The sequence below is a fragment of the Lampris incognitus genome, chromosome 18 (assembly GCF_029633865.1).
Source record: "Lampris incognitus isolate fLamInc1 chromosome 18, fLamInc1.hap2, whole genome shotgun sequence".
Lineage (NCBI taxonomy): Eukaryota > Metazoa > Chordata > Actinopteri > Lampriformes > Lampridae > Lampris > Lampris incognitus.
Genome location: NC_079228.1, coordinates 34662738 through 34683155, shown reverse-complemented (window position 1 = coordinate 34683155; position 20418 = coordinate 34662738). Strand labels below are relative to the sequence as shown.

Here is a 20418-nt window from a genome sequence, read left to right as displayed (position 1 = left end):
TCTCACGTATAACGATAAAGTTTACGGGCCGCTGTGATGGCGGAGCGGAATAAACCGCCGTTCTTGCAGAGGTTCGTATCCCGGACTTGCCGTAACTGGTCCCGGCCAGAGCGTCCACGGGGTAAGGCCTGCATTAGGCCACCCTTACCCGGGGGACAGCGGGTGTAGATCGGTGTAGTGTTCGGGGACTCGTCGTTCTCCAGCGACCCCTCCGGCCCATCCGGGCACCTGCAGCCCAGCGACCGGAAGCGTTCTCCCTACGCCTCCTTCGCGGCCTGAAGGTGACGCAATCCATGCGAGGAGGCTTCAGCGGGTAAACTAGCGAGAGCAGCCGCCGCGAGTTCGAAGGAAGCTGGTGTTACGACTATCTCCTTCCGGTGGAAACGTGAGCCAGGGCAGTTATTCGACAAGAGTTCCGGCCATATGCCGTCGGGTTAATCGGGTGGGATAAGGGGGGAAAAAATAGAAATAAATTACAAAAAAAAAAGGAGAGAATAAAGTTTACACAACCTCGTGCGAAGGCAAGCCGAGGAGGCTTTCGGCAATCTGAGCAAGTGCGAAATAAAAAATGGAAAGTATGAAATTGAAAGTAACATAAATATAACACATCTGAGTTTCACTACCCGTGCATATGATGGTTTGAGCACGTGCAAGCCAAGTGTAGCACATCGACACACGTCGCTCGTGTCAGTCAGTCCTCCGCTGAATGAATCGATACGACCCGAAACACTGGAGCACAGACAGCATCACCGGATGTGTCGTCAGTGTGGGCATATGGACATGATGTTATTGATCAGTTGATGTGAATCACAATACGAACTGTCACCAAAAAGGCTTTGCTGATGACCAACAACTCGAGGACTGAACACTGCACAGATCCCTCTCCCACACCTCTATGCTTCCCTTTGGTTTGTTTCTGTATCTCCCAGCCGTCCCGGTCGCTGCTCCACCCCCTCTGCCGATCCGGGGAGGGCTGCAGACTACCACGTGCCTCCTCCGATACATGTGGTGTCGCCAGCCGCTTCTTTTCACCTGACAGTGAGGAGTTTCACCAGGGGGACGTAGCGCGTGGGAGGATCACGCCATTCCCCCCCAGTTCTCCCGAACAGCCGCCCCGACCGACCAGAGGAGGCGCTAGTGCAGCGACCAGAACACATCCCACCCGCAAACACGGCCAATTGTGCCTCTAAGAGACGCCCGACCAAGCCGGATTCGAACTGGCGGTCCCCGTGTTGGTAGGTAACGGACTAGACCGCTACGCTACCCGGACGTCCAGCAGCTGGGTTATTCTTTGAAGGTGCATTAAACAGCACGGTGGATGGCTAATAACCGCCTTGGCTTTTCACGCTACTCTCACATCTGGTGGTTTTGTCAACAACATAATTGTTCTCAGTTTGACGCAACTGACACAAAATAGGAGGGGGGGGGGAAACTACTACTGCACAGTATTTAAAAGCATACGGTGACTATCCAGGGTTTCAGGACTCGGGTACCAGAAACTCAAAATACACGAAAGGCCGCACGGCTCAGTGGGTTGAGACATCCTGACTCAAATCTGCTGATCCAAGGAAAAGAAAGGCGAGTCGTCAGTCAAACGGCCTCTTCGTGTTTGATACTTACACGAACCTGCTCGAAGTCACACGTCATACAGGATATCCAGATGTGATGCGCATCCCTTGACTGCGCTGTGGAGTGCATGCTATGTGGTTTGCTGTTCTAGAACATAATTTCTCCCCCCCCTCACTACAGCCCTATCTGTTGATCTATTGATCTGTCATTAGCCGCCCATGTCCTCACTTCACGTCTAATGATTAACCTGAGACACTGACCATCATTCAGGTCCACGCTGAACCGGTGCTCTTCCTGAGGTTTCTCCCGTTTCATTCCTGAAAATTTATCCTCTGGGCAGTTTTCCCTCATCCGAAACTGAGCGTCTCTGTGGTAGCGGGATGTGGTTTAGTCTCGGTTGCAAGCGGGCGGAGAGAGGGGGTGTGGGTGGCAGGAGGGCAGACGCGTTAGCAAGGCTGATTAATGAGCAGCCTCAGGGTTGCCAAACTAACAAACTGCCCTTTATATATATATATATATATATATATATATATATATATATATATATATATATATATATATATAATTTATTTATTGGTATCTTTTATACCTTTATTTGATAGTGGAGGCAGGTGGGAAATGGCGGGGGGGGGGGTAAGACATGCAATAAAGGTTGCCGGCTGAATTCGAACCTGCGACGGACCATGTGGTCATGTGGTATGCAATCAAACCATTCGGCTACAGAGGTGCCCCGAGACTGCCTTTTATGTTCTCCAGTGAGGCTGGGTCCTGGACGGACACACTGACACCGCAGCGAAACGCAGCCAAGTCCCCCGCAAAGATGGCGAGAAAGAAGTCTCTAGAGAGACAGACAGACAAGACCGAGGCAGAGAAGTCTCTAGAGAGACAGACAGAAAAGACCGAGGCAGAGAAGTCTCTAGAGAGACAGACAGAAAAGACCGAGGGAGAGAAGTCTCTAGAGAGACAGGCAGAAAAGACCGAGGGAGAGAAGTCTCTAGAGAGACAGACAGAAAAGACCGAGGCAGAGAAGTCTCTAGAGAGACAGACAGAAAAGACCGAGGGAGAGAAGTCTCTAGAGAGACAGACAGAAAAGACCGAGGGAGAGAAGTCTCTAGAGAGACAGACAGACAAGACCGAAGGAGAGAAGTCTCTAGAGAGACAGACAGACAAGACCGAGGCAGAGAAGTCTCTAGAGAGACAGACAGACAAGACCGAGGCAGAGAAGTCTCTAGAGAGACAGACAGAAAAGACCGAGGGAGAGAAGTCTCTAGAGAGACAGACAGACAAGACCGAGGCAGAGAAGTCTCTAGAGAGACAGACAAGACCGAGGGAGAGAAGTCTCTAGAGAGACAGACAGACAAGACCGAGGGAGAGAAGTCTGAAGGGGAGCTGCTCCCCTTCAGCTGCCCGAGAGGGTGATCTGGCTGCTTCCCCATCTCATTGGACCCATATCATCCTCCCCAAGATGACATCCGCCTGTGACCCTGGGACATTTTTGGACATCTTCGAAGGCGCAGTGTCAGCGTGTGGGTGGTCGGAGGGGGGATGGGCTGTGCGCGTGTTGCCCCTGCTCGCCGGTGAGGCACAAGCCCCTGCGCACCGCCTACTGGTGTCTTCCCAGGGGGAATACCGAGCCATCAGGTGAACTGTCCTGGACCGAGTGGGACTCATGCCAGAAGGACATCGGCGCCGGTTTAGGACACTGGACTTGGAGGACTCCGGCTGCCCCTTCATCCTCTTCCCTAATCTACAGGGCCCAGATTCAGCCCTCCCCAACCCACAGGGGGGCTCCTCAAATATCCAGCCAGGAGTGCTGGCGGTGCAGGAAGCCGGGCCACTGACAGAAGCAGTGTCCCCTGATGGAGGTGGGCCAGGTGGTAAGTGTTTGTGGCCCGTCAGCACCCTCACCCAGTCCAGATGTTAGATACAACATAGCAGTATGTATGCAGTGGGGTATATATATCAGGCTTTGGTGGACACAGGCTGCAAGCAGACGCTGATCCACCGAAGCACTTGACCGCACAATGGCTCGATTTTATTGGCCGGGCATTCACGGTGACGTGTGGTGGTGGTGTTGTGCGTTTGCTGAAATTTCAATTGGTAAACCCGCTGCCCACCCCACAACGCCATTGCACCCATTACCATTAACTGGGATCCTGTTTTAGCGTATTGGCGTGGACCTCATCAGGCCATTAGACCAGAGTGCATGGGGATATTGCATTGTGTTCGTTATAGGGGATTGCGCAATGTGCTGTCCTGAAGCTGGGCCGTTGCGCCGCATCTTGGCTAAAAGCGTTGCGCAGGCACAGCTTCATGTAAGCTCTGGAGGGATTCTGACGGACCAGGGCACATTGTTTACATCACATACAGTACGTGAACTATAGGAATTAATGGCCATAAAATCGATCCGCACAAGTGTGTATCACTCTCAAACAGACGGGCTCATGGGACGATTTAATAAAACACCCAAAACATGATTCGTAAGTTTGTGCGGGAGTGGTTCGATCCTCTGTTATTTGCAGTGCGGGAGGTTCTCCAGGCCTCCACGGGGTTTTCCCCCTTTGAGTTGCTGTTTGGCAGAACACCAAGGGGTGTGTTGGGCCTGTTTAAAGAAAGCTGGGAGGGCGGTCCAAGCGCCATTAAAAACGAAGTACAGTACGTCCTGGACCTGGGAGCAAAACTCCATACACTTTGGCGGTCATCACCGGAGGATTAGTTGCAGGCCCAGGATCATCAGCAGCACCTGTAAAACAGAGGAGCGTGACTGCGTCAATTTGCACGGGGTGAGGGGGGTGGTGGTGGTGTCCAGCTCTAAATTACTCGCCAAGTGGCAAGGACCCTTTGTGGTCACATGGTAAGTGGGGGATTTTCACATTGAGGTTGTGCGTAATGAAGGGCGATGCAACGCAATGCAGATTTACCTCCTCTACATCCTAAAAGCATGGAGTGAGGCGGTCCCGGTTTATCTGGCCTCAGTGGTATCAGAGAGAGATAAGTTGGGGCCAGAGGTACAAAAATTGAACAGTCCGTTGTGATAACCATCTCTCGCCTTGCCAGAAAGCTGAGGTTGCTGTACTGCAATAGCTCTTTGCTGATGCCAGGATACACAAACCTCATACAGCACCACATAGCAACATCTCCAGGCATGACTGTGCACTCATGTCTGTACGAACCGCCCGATCACAAAAAGAAAACTGTTCAGGCAGAAGTCAAGGTCATGCTGGAAATGGGAGTAATAGAGGAGTCTAGCAGTGACTGGTGTAGCCCCCATTGTACTTGGGCGTAAGTCCGATGGGTCTATACGGTTCTTTGTAGACTGTTGCAAGGTGAATGATGTATCCAAGTTTGATGCCTATCCAATGCTGCAGTTTCATGAATGCCTGGACCGTCTCGGCTCTGCTCCCTTTTTTATGACGCCGGCTTTAACCAAGGGCTACTGGCAGATTCCCTTGTCTCCAAAGTCTAAGGAAAAAATGGCTTTCACGACGCCAGATGGTTTGTACCAGTTCTCGAGTCTTGACACTTGCATTCGGGCTGTTCGGAGCTCCAGCTGTATCTCAGCACCTTATGTAGCGGGTGCTGTGGCCACAGGCCGTGTATGCTGCCACCTACTTTGATGATGTGATCATCCATAGTGGCAGCCGGGACCAGCATATGTGGCAGGCGGTGGTGGTACTCCAGTCCTCGAGGCAGGCGGGCCTCACGGCCAACCTGAAGAAGTGTGTGGTCGAGCAGCGGGAAGTCTGGGGTACCACTTGGGCGGCGGGCTGGTGCACTCCCAGATAGATAAGACCGCAGCGATTGCGGCCAGCCCAAGGCCTAAGATGAAAAAAGCAGGTGAGGGCATTCCTGGGACTGGCCGGCTACTATATGTGGTTCATTCCCGCCTTTGCAGAGCTGACCAGTACCCTGACCAAACTCACCTGAAAGGCTGCCTCAGATCCGGCCCAGTGGACGTAGCAGCGTCAATCTCCTGGACAAAGGAGGTCTGTGTCATCTTGTGCGAGGCCCTGACCTCCCCCCAGGGAGGAAATGGGTAAAGAATGTTTGAAGAAGAATGTTCGAGAAGGGGGTTTGGGAGGCCTCTAACTCACTCAATATGTGTTGCGGTGTCTTGTAATCCTGCGTAACTGGCGATGACCAGATGTTTAAACCAACCTATGGTACAATGTATAGGGAAAGTGTATGGTTACCCACCTATTGCATACAATACATCTTATCTTTTCTCATCAACCTTCAGTGTTTTGTGTAATTACGTCTGAGTCTCGGGTGTTTACAGGCAGCTTCCATGACAACACACACACACACACACACACACACACAACACAGGGTATTGACTGACTTTTTGGGAGTGTAGACTCTGAACTCAAACAAAGAGGCGGTTTACTCTTAGGGTCCCTTACGCTCTTGCTCCATTTGACCAGAAACAGTGGGCTGCTTGAAATCTCTTTTTTTTCCCCTCCACGTTCACAGGTGAGTTGTGTGAATAACTGGATGCATGGACTCAATGGGTTGTGCGTTCAAGGTAAGTCAGAGATACGTACGGAGAAATTTTAGCGCTGCACCACTTTTTGTGAGTTTGCCACTATCCAAAGGTGAAAAACCATCTCTAAGTTTCTAAATGTATAACCATCTAGTTCTAGTATATAACTCGAGGCCAAGCGGTGTAGGCATAGCAGGACAAACACAGCTGGAGCTAATAACATTGGTAAGGAGTCTGTCTGATTGTAGGTGTGTACATGTTAACAGTAATTTGAGAGACTGGGGTGGTATGGCAAGAGTCTTAGTTCCCATAAAAGACTTAATGTGGTGGCGTGTGATTCACTTTGAGAGTACAGCGTAACCTTTAACCCTAACCCTAACTCTATTATTCGTGAAAGTGACCTGTAATTGTTGAAAAATGCCCCCCCCAAAAAAATCCTCTGATGATACCCAGCGACCGTAAACACTTAGAAAAAGGTAAATTTTCTGCCCTGTGTTATAACAATATTGTGTGTGTGTGTGTGTGTGTGTGTGTGTGTGTGTGTGTGTGCGTGTGTGTGTGTTATTTCAATATTCAGGCTTGACAGTGATTATAATCATGAAGAGGAGCTCTGCGGTGCTTTGCCTGGCTGTCGGCTTTACCCTGCTTGGTCTTGGTAAGAGACAAGATTTAAAGGACAGGTTCCCATTTGTTTTCGACTCACACCTCATTAAAAAGTTTTTCGGGCATCATTTAGAAAAGTACACCGATCACTTCGGTGTTAAGAAACTTAAATCTCTGCTGAATCTCCTCACCAAGTTTGAAACTAATACGAGTTAGGATTAGTGTTGGTATTCATTTGAAATCTAAATACGTCACTTTTGACTAAAAGACTCCTTTTTTTGTTGTTTTTTTTTAGATATACCATGTTCAAAATAATGGCCTCGTATTAAAGTGGACATGAAGCAGTCCGTCGTGTTAACGTGATTTACTAAACGTATTTCCACTCTAATCAACAATCATATCACAAACATGACAAATGTAAACATGTAAAAGGAAAAGAAAAAGCCCCGTTATGTTTTCCGTGGCAAGGGCCCCACCTTCCTGCAGTACCATAACCTGTGACGTCACGGGGTGGGTTGGCTTGGCTGAGTTGGACAGACACAGCGCTGAAGGGCGGAGAGAGCTGGAGACTGAGGAGCCACGGGACAGAAGGAGACAAAGGGGGGGGGGAGGCCGCTATTGTGTTGCTCCTGGGTGTAAACACGAGTTTTACAGCAAAGGACAAAGCAGTCCCTTTTCATCGGCGGTCACTCGGGGTCGAGTGTGACCGTCCTCCATCTGGGTCCCTCTGGGTCCCTCTGGGTCCCTCTGGGTCCCTCTGGGTCCTCGGGTGGGCGTAGAGGCCGACCCCGGAGCCGCGTAACGGGAGGACGCTGCGCCTGACAGCTTTTACGTGGAGAGAAGAAGAAAGTCCCTTTTCAGAAGCTGCCGGTGAAACGGAGAACAGCACTGGATCAGTTCAGCACTGAATCAGCTGTTTTGTGTTGCAATGTTAACGAATTAAAAGGCGCTGCGTTTCATCAGATTATGAAGCTTTCAGAGCGCCGCTTGCAGAGAACGTATCGTGCCGATGTAACCGGGTATTTTCTTGCCCGGTGCGGGATTCGATACGGGGTGTACTGCACCACAAGGCGACGTCACTAACCGCTCGGCTAAAGGGTCAAACCCGTTAGCTAGGGGCTAACGTGTCTTATTGGTAGTTTACAGTCGTCACCCTCTCCCGGAAGCGCGCCCTCGCGCTTTGTTATTCCCGCGCTCCGAAGAGACTTCTGAGGATCTGCACACTTCCGGGTCCCACCGCTGCCACCGGTTATTTTCTTGCCCGGTGCGGGATTCGATACGAGGTGTACTGCACCACAAGGCGACACCGCTAACCGCTCGGCTAAAGGGTCAGACCCGTTATTAGCAGTTTACACTAATAATGAGGGGAAATAAGGCAGCCGATCAAGAAGTGATCAGATCGGATTAAACGATTTTTATTTGACAGATGAGCCAGAATGTTTTTCTTCCAGAGGCAAAGCACGGAAAAGTAAACCTTGCCAGATTTCGCCTTTTAGTCCGGCGTGTTTAGCTTTAGCCTAGCATGGCCGACGGGCCCGGCCGTCCGCCGCCTTCTTGGCAGCGGGCCTATTACACAGGTACACTCAGATGTCGATTCTGAGGCGATATTGTTCTACTGAATATGAGCAACGGTTCCTCTCTTCCTCCAGGTTCCTCCCTTCCTCCAGGTCCCCCCCTGCAGTGTTACACCTGTCCTGACGGCTCCGCTGAGAGCTGCGAGGTTGTCCATGAGTGTGCCGGCGGTAAAGACAGCTGCATCAGACTCGAAAGCGCCGGTAAATACCTTGTGTTCCGCTCGGTGGTTTAAGACGCTAACTTTGGGGATTTTCAAGATTAGGTGGTCCGGGCCCGGCGCCACGAGGGGGCGTGAGGGGGCAATGCCCCCTCCGTTGTAGTTTTATGTACCCTACTAGAAGAACCCCGCTTCATGTCCGGTTTGGTTATCCACCTGTCTAAATCTCCCTCCTCTTCATCCTGCCAGCTAACCTCCTTCCCCCTGCCCCTAAACACCCCCCCCACTCCAACTCCCTCCCCCCAAATGCTCAGAATCATCTGAAATGCCGAGAAAAGTGGTTTTTAGCCATTTGTAGAAAATGCATATTTTGCATAATTATGCATAATTATTATAATTATATTTTAATGTTCTGCTATTTTTCTGTCCTCTCTGGAACAATACCTACCACCTCCAAAAAAAATTAGGATCATAAGTGCATTTTTGCAAAAATGCATATATTTTGCATAATGCCAAAACATTTCTAAGTCCCAGAAATTTTTTTTATATAGGTGAAAAAATCAAAGATGCTCAGAATCATCTGAAATGCCGAGAAAAGTGGTTTTTAGAAAAATGCATATTTATGCATAATTATGCATAATTTTAATTTTTTGAGGTTTTTCCCGTACTCTCTGAGACAATACCTACCACCTCCAAAAATAATTAGGATCATAAATGCTTTAGTTTTCGGTCCCGCTATCTACACTAACACCACACACACACACACACACACTAACACCACACACACACACATTACGAAAATATATGAGTAAATAGAAAAATAGCGAAAACAACAAAAAAATATTGGCCGAGATACAAATGTCATAGAGACTACAGTATGAAACACCCTTGAAGTTTTCCCCACAAAATATTTGAAGCTTGTTACCTGACCAAGTCTCTTTTCCCACTGCACAAACAGCATAAACACAGTGCTGTTATTTCTCGTCGGTCGGGGCGGGAGTGAAACTGGGGGGTGGGGGGGGATCGCATGATCCTCCCACGCGCTACGTCCCCCTGGCGAAACTCCTCACTGTCAGGTGAAAAGAAGCGGCTGGTGACTCCACGTGTATGGGAGGAGGCACGTGGTAGTCTGCAGCAGAGGGGGTGGAGCAGCGACCAGGACGGCTCGGAAGAGTGGGGTAATTGGCCGGATGCAATTGGGGAGAAAAGGAGAGGAGGAGGAAGGAGAGGAGGAGGAAGGAGGAGGAGGAGGAGGGAGGGAGGGAGGGAAGGAAGGAAGGAGGGAGGAGGAGGAGGGAGGGAGGGACAACTTTATAATAATCATGAATTAGTTTGCATCGCTAATGTGTTATTTGCTTCTTGTTGTTGTTGTTGTTGTTGTTTTTTTAAATCTCTCCCACCTCCAGGGAAGGTCTACGCCGACTGTGTGGCGTATTCAGATTGTGATTTCATGTTGCTGGCACAAAACTACGAATTCTCTCAGTTCACCTTCGACTGCTGTCAGTCAAGTCTCTGTAACACCGAGAAGTCCCCGGGGCCGTTCGAGAGGTTTAAAAAGTTCATCAAGTCGTTGTTCTGAGGAGCCAAACTCATTTGTTCACCCGCTCACGGTGTCCAAAGCAGTTCAAGATGGCTTCGAGCAATTTCACCTGTGGCTAGCCCGAATAGTTTTAAGACATGTTGACTTCTTCCTGTCAGGTTGGTTCATACACTTTCCTTTCCCTTACAACCCCGAGTCAGCCAGGAAAGCGTTTGTTCATTTGAAGTCATGTAGCGAGAAATGTCCCGTCTGCCCGTCGAAGCTCGTCTGAATTAAAAACTGAACTGTGCAAGTTGATTTTGCTGCAACTGGATCATTCTTGAAATGCAAGTGCCTGACCTGACAGCTGGTTATAGCAGAATAGGATATATATACGTATATATATATATATATATATATATATATATATATATATATATATATATATATATATATATATATCACACACACACACACACACACACACATATATATATATATAATTACATGTGTGTGTGTGTGCGTGCAGTGGTGAGTACAACGTCTCAATTTGTTACCTTTAATTAAAAGACGGTCAACATCTGTTTACTAAAATTGTCTTGTGTGTGTGTGTGTGTGTGTGTGTGTGTGTGTGTGTGTGTGTGTGTGTGTGTGTGTTCATGTATTTGTATGTGTGCCCAAACCTCATCCAGGTGGCCATGAAATTAAAAACATTTCTCACGGTTACGTTTTATGTCCAAACCTCAATGCTAACATATGGCCAAAGACAAGAAGTTAGACCGAGTGTGTGTGTGTGTGTGTGTGTGTGTGTGTGTGTGTGTGTGTGTGTGAGTATGTGACAAGACCATTAATTGGTAAGTAATGGGCCGTTAGGGCTCCTACCAGAGTCCTTGAGTCTTGGGGTAAGGTAATCACCCTACAGCGGCAGCCACAGGAAGCTGGGAGCCTCCCCAGCGTGGCTCGTCTCTACCCTCCCTTGGTTTCAGCTGTGCAGAGGGAAAAGCAGAGATACGATAGATGCAGGATTAAACGCTCCAAAGCAGCGACAAGACGCGGGTACGAGGGAGTGGGTCCGCTCTGTGCACACATTCTATGCAGGCAGCAGATAATGCAGACATGCGTTAGCTTTACATTTACTCATTTACTCATTTAGAAGATGCTTGTATCCAGGTGACCTGCGATACTCGGTGACATCATAGAGCACTACACAGTAGTCGTATCACGGTGGCGCTATAAGAGGTAGTAGTGTTCATTTGAGGGAGGACAGTGGACTGGTGGGGATGCAAGAAGTAGAGGTGATGAAGGCGTATGAGTTTAGATACTTTTGGGGTCAGCTGTCCAAAGTAAGGGGGAGTGCAGAAGAGAGGGCAGGCAGGGTGGAGCGGGTGGAGAAGAGTGTCAGGAGGGATTTGGGACAGAAGGGTACCAGCAAGAGTTAAAGGGAAGGTTTACGAGATGGTAGTGAGACCAGCTATGTTGTATGGTCTGGAGACAGTGGCACTGATGAAAAGACAGGAGGTGGAGCTGGAGGTGGCAGAGATGAAGATGATAAGATTTTCATTGGGAGTGATGAAGAAGGACAGGATTAGGGACGAGTATATTAGAGGGACAGCTCAAGGTTGGACGGTTTAGAGACAAAACAAGAGAGGCAAGAATGAGATGGTTTGGACATGTGTGGAGGAGAGATGCTGGGTATATTGGGAGAAGGATACTGAATATGGAGCTGCCAGGGAAGAGGAGAAGAGGAAGGCCAAAGAGGAGGTTTATGGATGTGGTGAGGGAGGACATGCAGGTGGCTGGTGTGACAGAGGAAGATGCAGAAGACAGGAAGAGATGGAGACGGATGATCCGATGCGGCGACCCCTAACGGGAGCAGCCAAAAATAGTAGTAGTAGTAGTAGTAGTAGTAGTAGTATGCCCCTTTTCCACTATGTGGTACCGGCTCAACTGGACTCGACTTTTTCATTTACCATTACTGGAAAGTACCGGCATTTTGGTAACTGTTACCACTTTTCTGGTACCACCTTTGTCGAGGTTCCAAAAAAACCGGAGCGGGTACCAAAATGAATGCAGACCAGCTACACTGAGGAGGTGCTGTTACGGTAATGGAGAACGACACTCTGCGAGTCGAGTCGAGTCGAGCCAGTAGCATGTAGTGGAAAAGGGGCATTAGTAGCATTAATTTGATCAATAGCATCCATCCATCCATCCATTATCCAAAGCGCTTATCCTTACTCAGAGTCGTGGGGATGCTGGAGCCTATCCCAGCAGTCATTGGTAGGCAGGCGGGGAGACACCCTGGACAGGCCACCAGGCCATCACAGGGCCAACATGCACACACACACACACACACACACACACACACACACACACACGCACATGCACACACACACACATGCAAACACCTAGGGACAATTTAGTACGGCCGATTCACCTGACCTACATGTCTTTGGACTGTGGGAGGAAACCCACGCAGACTCGAGGAGAACATGCAAACTCCACACAGAGGACGACCCGGCACGACACCCAAGGTTGGACTAGCCCGGGGCTCCAACAAAGGACCTTCTTGCTGTGAGGCGACCACACTAACCACTGCACCACCGTGCCGCCTGATCAATAGCAGTCACACCATAATAGCACTTTATGAAGTAGTGGTAGCATTCGTAGTACATTTGCTGCACAATAATGACATCACAGTAGTGCTATAAAGAGCTATAAAGATAGTTTATTGTCCTTATTGGTGCAGTGTACCACAGTAGTAGGTCCAAATCAACAGACACATTACCGAGTGGGCCAGACATCATGCTGTCCTGCAGCCATACATGTGAACCAAGTGAGACACAACGCAGTAAGTCAGACGTAAATCAGCCAGCGCCTGTCTCATCAGCCTGCAAGACGGACAAGAAAGACAACTCGCCGCCTCAGAGTCCGGTGGGTCTGGCAGGCAAACACGCCCCAATCGATAAGATATACACAGCTAAATTCAGGGAAACAGCGCTCTCTCTCTCTCTCTCTCTCTCTCTCTCTCTCTCTCTCTCTCTCTCTCTCTCTCTCTCTCTTTCTCAGGGCCAGAGGCATCTGTGTGTCACATATCCACAGGGGAGGTCGGTGTGTGTCCAGGGATGTACTTTATGCAGATGCTGGTGCGACACACACACACACACACACACACACATGGTGTGTCTCTTCCATCCTCTTAACTTTCACACACACGTTGTCCTAGTAGGGGGTGGAGACCAGGGTCTAGGATACAGGAGCACAGCAGGAGCACATGGGGACAAGATTATACCTTTGGGGTTCACTCACATACATACAGACACACACACACACACACACACACACACAAAGACACATGCACAGACACACATTCACACATGGACATACACGCTCACCAAAACAGACACCAGACATGTGGACTGAAAGAGATAGGAGAAACACACACACACACACACACACACACTTAACCAATGTCATTTGACCAATGGAGGACGGATTCATTGTGATTCCTGGCAGGTAACAAACATACACATGCACATGCACACACACACACACACACAGACCCACACACACACACACACATGCACAGCGGCAGACTCAGCATTGTGAGGAAGCCATTAAAAGGAGCGGGGTAGACACAACATGAACGTTGGGTTTAGTGTTTGTCAGAGTGACACGTCACAACTGAAAGCTTGTGAAACGGAGGCTCCTGCAGGTGAGATGGTCACGTGATCTGGACCATCTCACCTGGACCATCTCACCTGGACCATCTCGCCACCTCATGGGGACTCGTTTTATTTTAGAGGGACGTGTTTTTCTTCAGAGGATTTCACAAGCAGGCAGGAAAAAAGGGCTTTCCAATGCAGTCACACACACACACACACACACACACACACACACACACACACACACACGCGCGCGCAGCAGAGCAATCATCCCTCTGGCCCTTTTCACCTTTGACCCCAGGCCTTTTGGCCCTCCACGCTTGAGTGGTCATTAGACATTATCGAAACAATGAGTGCTTCTGTGTTTGCGCGCGTGTGCGTGCGCGTGCGTGCGTGTGTGTGTGTGTAATATACTCATAAATGTGTTCCCTCAGTCAGAATGGCAACAGCAGAGGAGAACACCACACTTCACATCCAGCGGGCCATCTGCGTGCTAGTACAACACACTCAAATGGCCGTCGCCGTCTCAGAGGCTGTTGCCTCGTGACGGGCTCGTGTGATTAAGAGCACGTGCTTGGGTGCAGGTTGATTGCATTGGTGACTTTACCAGTTAGATGTGTGAGGGTAATTGGCAATCACACGATGTTTCAAGACCGGGAAAACACGCAAACCGCCAGACGTGATGGTTGTCAGAGAGGATATAATGAACACTGATTTCTTTTGAGGCGCGGCGCGACTCGGAGGGCTTCCTTAAGATCTGGTTTCGTGCCGATCCAGAACGGTGGCCTGCCTCTGCTTAACAGACGCGAGTCTGGAACGGTCATGTGTCGGCTCATTTCATGTACGCCAGTGTAACGTGCACGGACAAACAGACTGGCGAATTCTGAGGGGGGGGGGCAGCCCGGGAACCGCCGCAGCCAGGACGCGAACCTGGACCTCTTGCACCGCGGGCGACTACGCTAACCTGTGGACTAAAGGGTCCGACCCGTTAGCCAGCGGCTAGCGAGTCTGCTCATCCGTGCACGTCACACAAGTACGTGAAACGGAAATGGAAAGTCATCTCCCAGCCCACAGCAACGCAAAACAAAGACAAAAACACACGTCCAAACTACTAGAACACATATAGCAACACTACAACAAAAACACAATGGAACCGGGTATTTTCTTGCTCGGTGCGGGATTCGATACAGGGTGTACTGCACCACAAGGCGACATCACTAACCGCTCGGCTAAAGGGTCAGACCCGCTAGCTAGCGGCTAACGTGTCTTATTAGTAGTTTACAGTCGTCACCCTCCCCGGAAGCGCGCCCTCGCGCTTTGTTATTCCCGCGCTCCGAAGAGACTTCTGAGGATCTGCACACTTCCGGATCCCACCGCTGCCACCAATGTAACCGAGGGTTTGTAGGTGTCGCCTATACGGTATGAAACTATAAAATAACAAATACGGAGGCTCCACTTTCACACGAGGACCACTTTATTTGGATTCTTCCCCCAACAGAACTCCACAGCAACAACACTGCGTACAGCACTTCCGCTCTCTCTTCAGCCTTCAAAATAAGAGCTCAAGGCACATACTGTGGCAACAGCTTATAACAGGAACTTAAAATCACGAACAGGCAAGTCCAGAAAAATAGGTTATGACAACAAAAAAAACAAATTACAAAAACACATATATCCAACATGTCAAAATAATAAATAAATAAATTAATTAATTAACTGTCCAAGAGAGCGAACGCCAGCCAAGCTTGACTGTCGGAAGTGCCGGTGTGCGCGGGCTAGCAGTTAGCTTAGCCTGCCCCGCTTCCGTGTGCTGAGCTTGGACCGAGCTCCCCCAGCCGACCCAGCGGCAGCTCTCCCGAAGACAAACCTTCGGCGCAGCCGTGGACAGAGACACTGCGTGGGCGGCACCGGGGGGAGGCTGCCCGCCGCAAACGCGAGTTCGCGCCGCCATCTTCCCAAACCGGAAGCGGGAAAAAAAAACACCAACAAGGAACAACGTCGCGCGTGTTCGCGTGGAAAGAAGAACATATTCAGTCAAGTTTCAATCCACACGTTACAGAGGTGCGGTTGGCGGGCCCCGAGAGGACAAGTGGGGTAATTATGAATGCAATACGACACGTTTCAACACTTCGGCTGTAGGCTTTATGTAGTGAGGCCACAGCAAGCCGCTGACTAAGCGCCCTATCACACACCATACATGTGTCTAATATGGGTTTTACTCAGCTACTGGTCTAGGTATGTAGTGGTTTAAGGTACTACCCTCCCTGAAAACTGGCAATTTAAAGCTTTGGCATAACACAAGGATTTTCAGGTGTGTGTACTTATTAAACAAAGTCTGGTTTATGTCTTCAAATACAATAATTGTGTTTCATATGACCTTACAACAGTGTCAACAAAGTAAAGGAGAGAGAGAGAGAGAGAGAGAGAGGTGACATGGTTGCACACCCACACACACACACACACACACACACACACACACACACACCCTCATACCTCCCACACGATCCTAGTCCCCATATGGACCATCTCCTGAGAGGAAAAAAAAAACCTGTCAGTGTGTGTGTGTGTGTGTGTGTGTGTGTGTGTGTGTGTGTGTGTGCGCGCGCTACAGTCTTTACAGCGTGTGTGTATTTGAGTGCGTGTATGATGTACGCGTGAGAGGGAGCGAGAGAGGCCGGTGCACCGGTCTGGAAATAGGGGCCACATTAATCTTATTTGTCATAACCTGTCCCTTGGGACGCTTGGACCCCCACCCCACATGCACACACACGCTGACCCCCTCCTGTGTGCTATCAGTATCTGCGACGGCCAGAGAGAGTGAGGCTAATTACATGTGAGCGTTAAGAGGGCGGAAGAGACAAAGACCGTGTGTGCGTGTGTGTGTGTGTGTGTGCGTGTGCGTGTGCGTGTGCACGGGGCCTTTGTTTAGGAAATATCCTGGTTTGTGTTGTACCCTCTGCTGTTGTAATGGGTCAACAATACAATTTCACCCTAAACTCACTACTCGTGTGTGTTACTCGCTTTGAAAATTGTGCATGTCTGTTTGATTGTGCATTTGAGTGTGTGTGTGTGTGTGTGTGTGTGTGTGTGTGTGTAGGGAGAACAAAGGGACATTATGCAGGTCTCTCCCTCTCGGTCTCCTCTCTGTAATGCCCATCAGAATGCTGTTGACTACATGACCCAGAGGTCATTGCTGTGATACCCTCTAATCTTAATTTTGGGGGGGGGGGCGGGGGCAGGGGTGGTGGAGGTGTCAAACCATCAATCTGAAAAAGAAAGAAAAAAAATCCCACACCACATGAACCACATATAAAATCAGTCGGAAAGGCTCAATGTTTTGTGATTTGTGCAAAACTGGAGAAAAGCAGAAAGGTGGCGGTCAGCCGTGGGGGAGCGTCCATCCTGTATGAGTTGAGGTAAATCTGGTTTGAGTTTGCCGCCAGTATCTGAGAGCGCCTGCCTGTGACAGCCAGATCTTAACAAACCCATTTAGTATTCCCCGTCCACACCGTGCTGGTCTGGCATTTGGCTGTAGCCGTGAACACAGAAAACGAATGATTAGCCATTCACGTGTGATTTTTCCCCCCCCATCATTCCCTTCTCATCAGCGAGCGGCGTTATCGACACACGGCACCTTTTATTGACGATGCTGAATCTGACGCAACTTCGATTCCACAAGTAAGCGCCCACCCACATGCATTTAACATTCAAGGTTCAAGATTCAGAGGTGTATTTGTCACATACTTCGTGTGTACAAGTACAATAAGCAGTGAAATGACTTTTTGGCAAACTCCAAAAGCTGTGCAACCGAAGGTCTCGATGCATGCTCAGTAATCCAGGTAAGAAAGTCACAGAAGGTTGAATCAGTTCATCTGGACACGACGTTTATTGACAGATACGTTTCATCACTCACCTAAGTGACCTCTTCAGTCTCAACTGACTGCAGGTATCCCCACCATTATAAACAACACGGTTGCATAACCCATCCCTGAACCGAGGGACCGGGGGGGGGGGGGTACATCTATCGCCATCTTACAATGCTGTGAATGCATGGCCATGTGAATAGTACACATGGCCATTGTAACTCTAGTTAATGGTCACGCCCGTATTTGCATATGAAACCGGTCGTTATGCCACTGTGTTGTTTATAAGGGTGGGGACACCTGCAGTCAGCTGAGACTGAAGAGGTCACTTAGTTGGGTGATGAAACGTTATCTGTCAAGAAACATTGTATCCAGATGAAGTGATGCAACCTTCTTTGATGTTCAACAAAAGAGAAATGGAACAACAATGACAATAAAACGACAATAAATTAAAATAAAATACAATGAAATACAATAAAATTTTAAAAAGTTAATAAAGATACCCAGGCAATGAATATCTATATATACTATATATGTGCAAATAGACTGAATGAGCAAGGCGTGGAGAGTCTGAGGGAAGTGACACAGTGGCAGTGCAGTTCCCATACCAGGCGGTGAAGCACCCTGCCAGGATGCTCTCAATGGCGCCGGGGTAAAAGGTTTTCTGGATCTGTGGGGAGAAGCTAAACTTCTTCAGTTGCCTGTGGTGATAAAGACGCTGCCTCGCCTTTTTCACCGGAGTGTGTGTGTGAAGTGACCATGTGGTGCTCAGGGATGTGAACACCGAGGTACTTGAAGCTGCTCCCCCTCTCTACTGGGAGCCCGTTGATAGAGAGAGACGGGGTGTAGGTCCTCCGCTGTGTCTCTCTGAAGTCCTGAACAAGCTCCTTGGTTTCACTGATGTTCAGGGAGAGGCTGTTGGTCTGGAACCACATTGACAGATCCTCCACCTCTTCCAGGTAGCCCGTCTCATCGCTATGTCGTCAGCAAACGGAACTAACGATGGTGTTGGAGCTGCTTGTGGCCTCACAGTCATGTGTGTACAGGGAGTACAACAGGGGACCCAGGACACAGCCTTGGGGGGCTCCTGTGTTGAGGGTAAGAGAGGTGGAGGTGTAGTTACCCACCCTAAACACCTGGGAGTCTGCAGAAAGTCAAGGACCCAGTTGCACAGGGAGGCCAAGTTCAGTTGTTCAGGCCAAGTTCCCTGAGCTTGGTGGTCAGTCTGGGGGCGGACTATGGCACTGAAGGCTGAACCAGAGTCAGTGATCAGTATTACAGATTTACCCCCCCACCCCCACCCCGTTGTCAAGGTGTGATAAGGTGGTGTGCAGTTCATGGGAGATGGCGTCCTCAGTGGATTGGTTGGGGCGGTGAGTAAACTGTAGGGTGCATGCTTGGTCCAAAGTGATATTCACGACTTCACAAGTTGAAATTTTCGCCAAGCTGCGAGTTCACAAGCTGTGACATGATTCTTATGTCGGATGTTCGTTTTGAGGTGGATGGTAATTATGGCTAATATCGTAGTTTTACTCGCACAGGGTCATTTGATTACAAATACAAGGAAAATGTTATTCCCAGTGGTCTTGTCTCGTCCTCTCTCATGATATCTTTGCGTCGCCTGCTCAGAAATAAGAGATTGAGCCGCTAACTGTTAGCACCAGGTAGCTAAATTAGCTTTTGTGGGTTGACACTCCGTAGCGTTTGCCCGGTTGCCTCGCAGCGGTGTTCTCACAACACTTGAACGCCACACGCGTGTTCGACTTCTCAAGTCAAGTTAATTTGCGTAGGCCCAAAATCACAACGAAGTCCCGAAGGGCTTTACGATCAAGGTCAAGTTTCTTTTACTACCCCGCGGCTCGGCTGGTGGTGTTCATCTCAGTACAGACGGAATGGCAGTAACACACCACACAGCTCCACATGCCATACAGGCGACACAGTCAGGCCAACTTTTGTGTATTTATCAACTGTACGGCGGTTAAGGCGTTTTGTCCTGCCTCCTAGTGACCTGTACCTTCTGGGTGGGGAGCGTCATCCGTTATCTTGGTTGCTCGTGAGATGGTGCATCGTGTGTCTATGGAGTCCAGCGGGTGGAGTTTGCATCCCATGATCTCTGATGCTCTGGTGATAATTCTGTCCGGTTTCTTAATCGTGCGCTTCGATGTGTTTCCATCGCCAGACAGTAATCGATAGGGCACAATATGGGACACCCGCTCTCCTTGGGCCCCGAATAAGGAAAATCCCCACAACTGATGAGTTTGTGGTTTCTCATGTTGAATACTCAACCTCGTTAGCTCCTTCTGAGGACGTCTTTATCAGTCTGCGGTCTCGGCTGGTTTGTGTCTTCGCACAACTCGTTTGACTCATATAGATTCAGTATGATGGTTTCGTTAGTTCTTGAAAGGGGAAGGTCAGTTCTACTTCGCTATACCCTGCTTATTTGATAATCTGATGCAGAATAACCCCGTCCGAGACGGGGTCACGCCCTCCTTCCTACAGTACATGACCTAACGTTCAAAGCACACTTAGTGGAGATAAGACGACGGCCTTATGGTCTGTCTATCTCACTTCGTGTCCTCCTTGTGTCTTGATGTTTGTGCTCCCAGCACCTCTTTCCCCGTCCCCCTCTTCTTCTCTCGCCACCTCTCGTGTTTACTTTCCTTAGCCTTCCCTTATATCGCGCCTCGTTCTTCTTCTCCCACATCTACATCTCTATTCCTTTTTGCATTCTCCCACCTCCTCCTCTCTCTCTCTCTCTCTCTATCTCTCTCTCTCCTCTCTCTCTCTCTCTCTCTATGTGTCTTTCTCCCCCCCAGGCCAAACTACAGCTGCTATCAGATTTCTCTCTGCTTGGCTCTTTTCAATTAGACTGCTCACTTCCCCTAGCCTTTTGTGTGAGTGTGTGTCATTGTGTGTGTGTGTGTGTGTGTGTGTGTGTGTGTGTGTGTGTGTGTGTGTGTGTGTGTGTGTGTGTGTGTGTGTGTGCG

At 49.4% G+C, this 20418-nt stretch overlaps 1 protein-coding gene across 1 annotated transcript; it reads left to right on the top strand.

Annotated features, from left to right (window-relative positions):
• Positions 1-5967: 5967 nt before the first annotated feature.
• LOC130129124 (CD59 glycoprotein-like) lies at positions 5968-10224 on the top strand. Its single transcript, XM_056298922.1, has 4 exons — positions 5968-6042; positions 6630-6707; positions 8305-8430; positions 9794-10224. Exons 2-4 carry the CDS (start codon positions 6650-6652, stop codon positions 9964-9966), a joined length of 357 nt encoding a protein of 118 aa, XP_056154897.1. The 5' UTR covers positions 5968-6042; positions 6630-6649; the 3' UTR covers positions 9967-10224.
• Positions 10225-20418: the final 10194 nt, after the last annotated feature.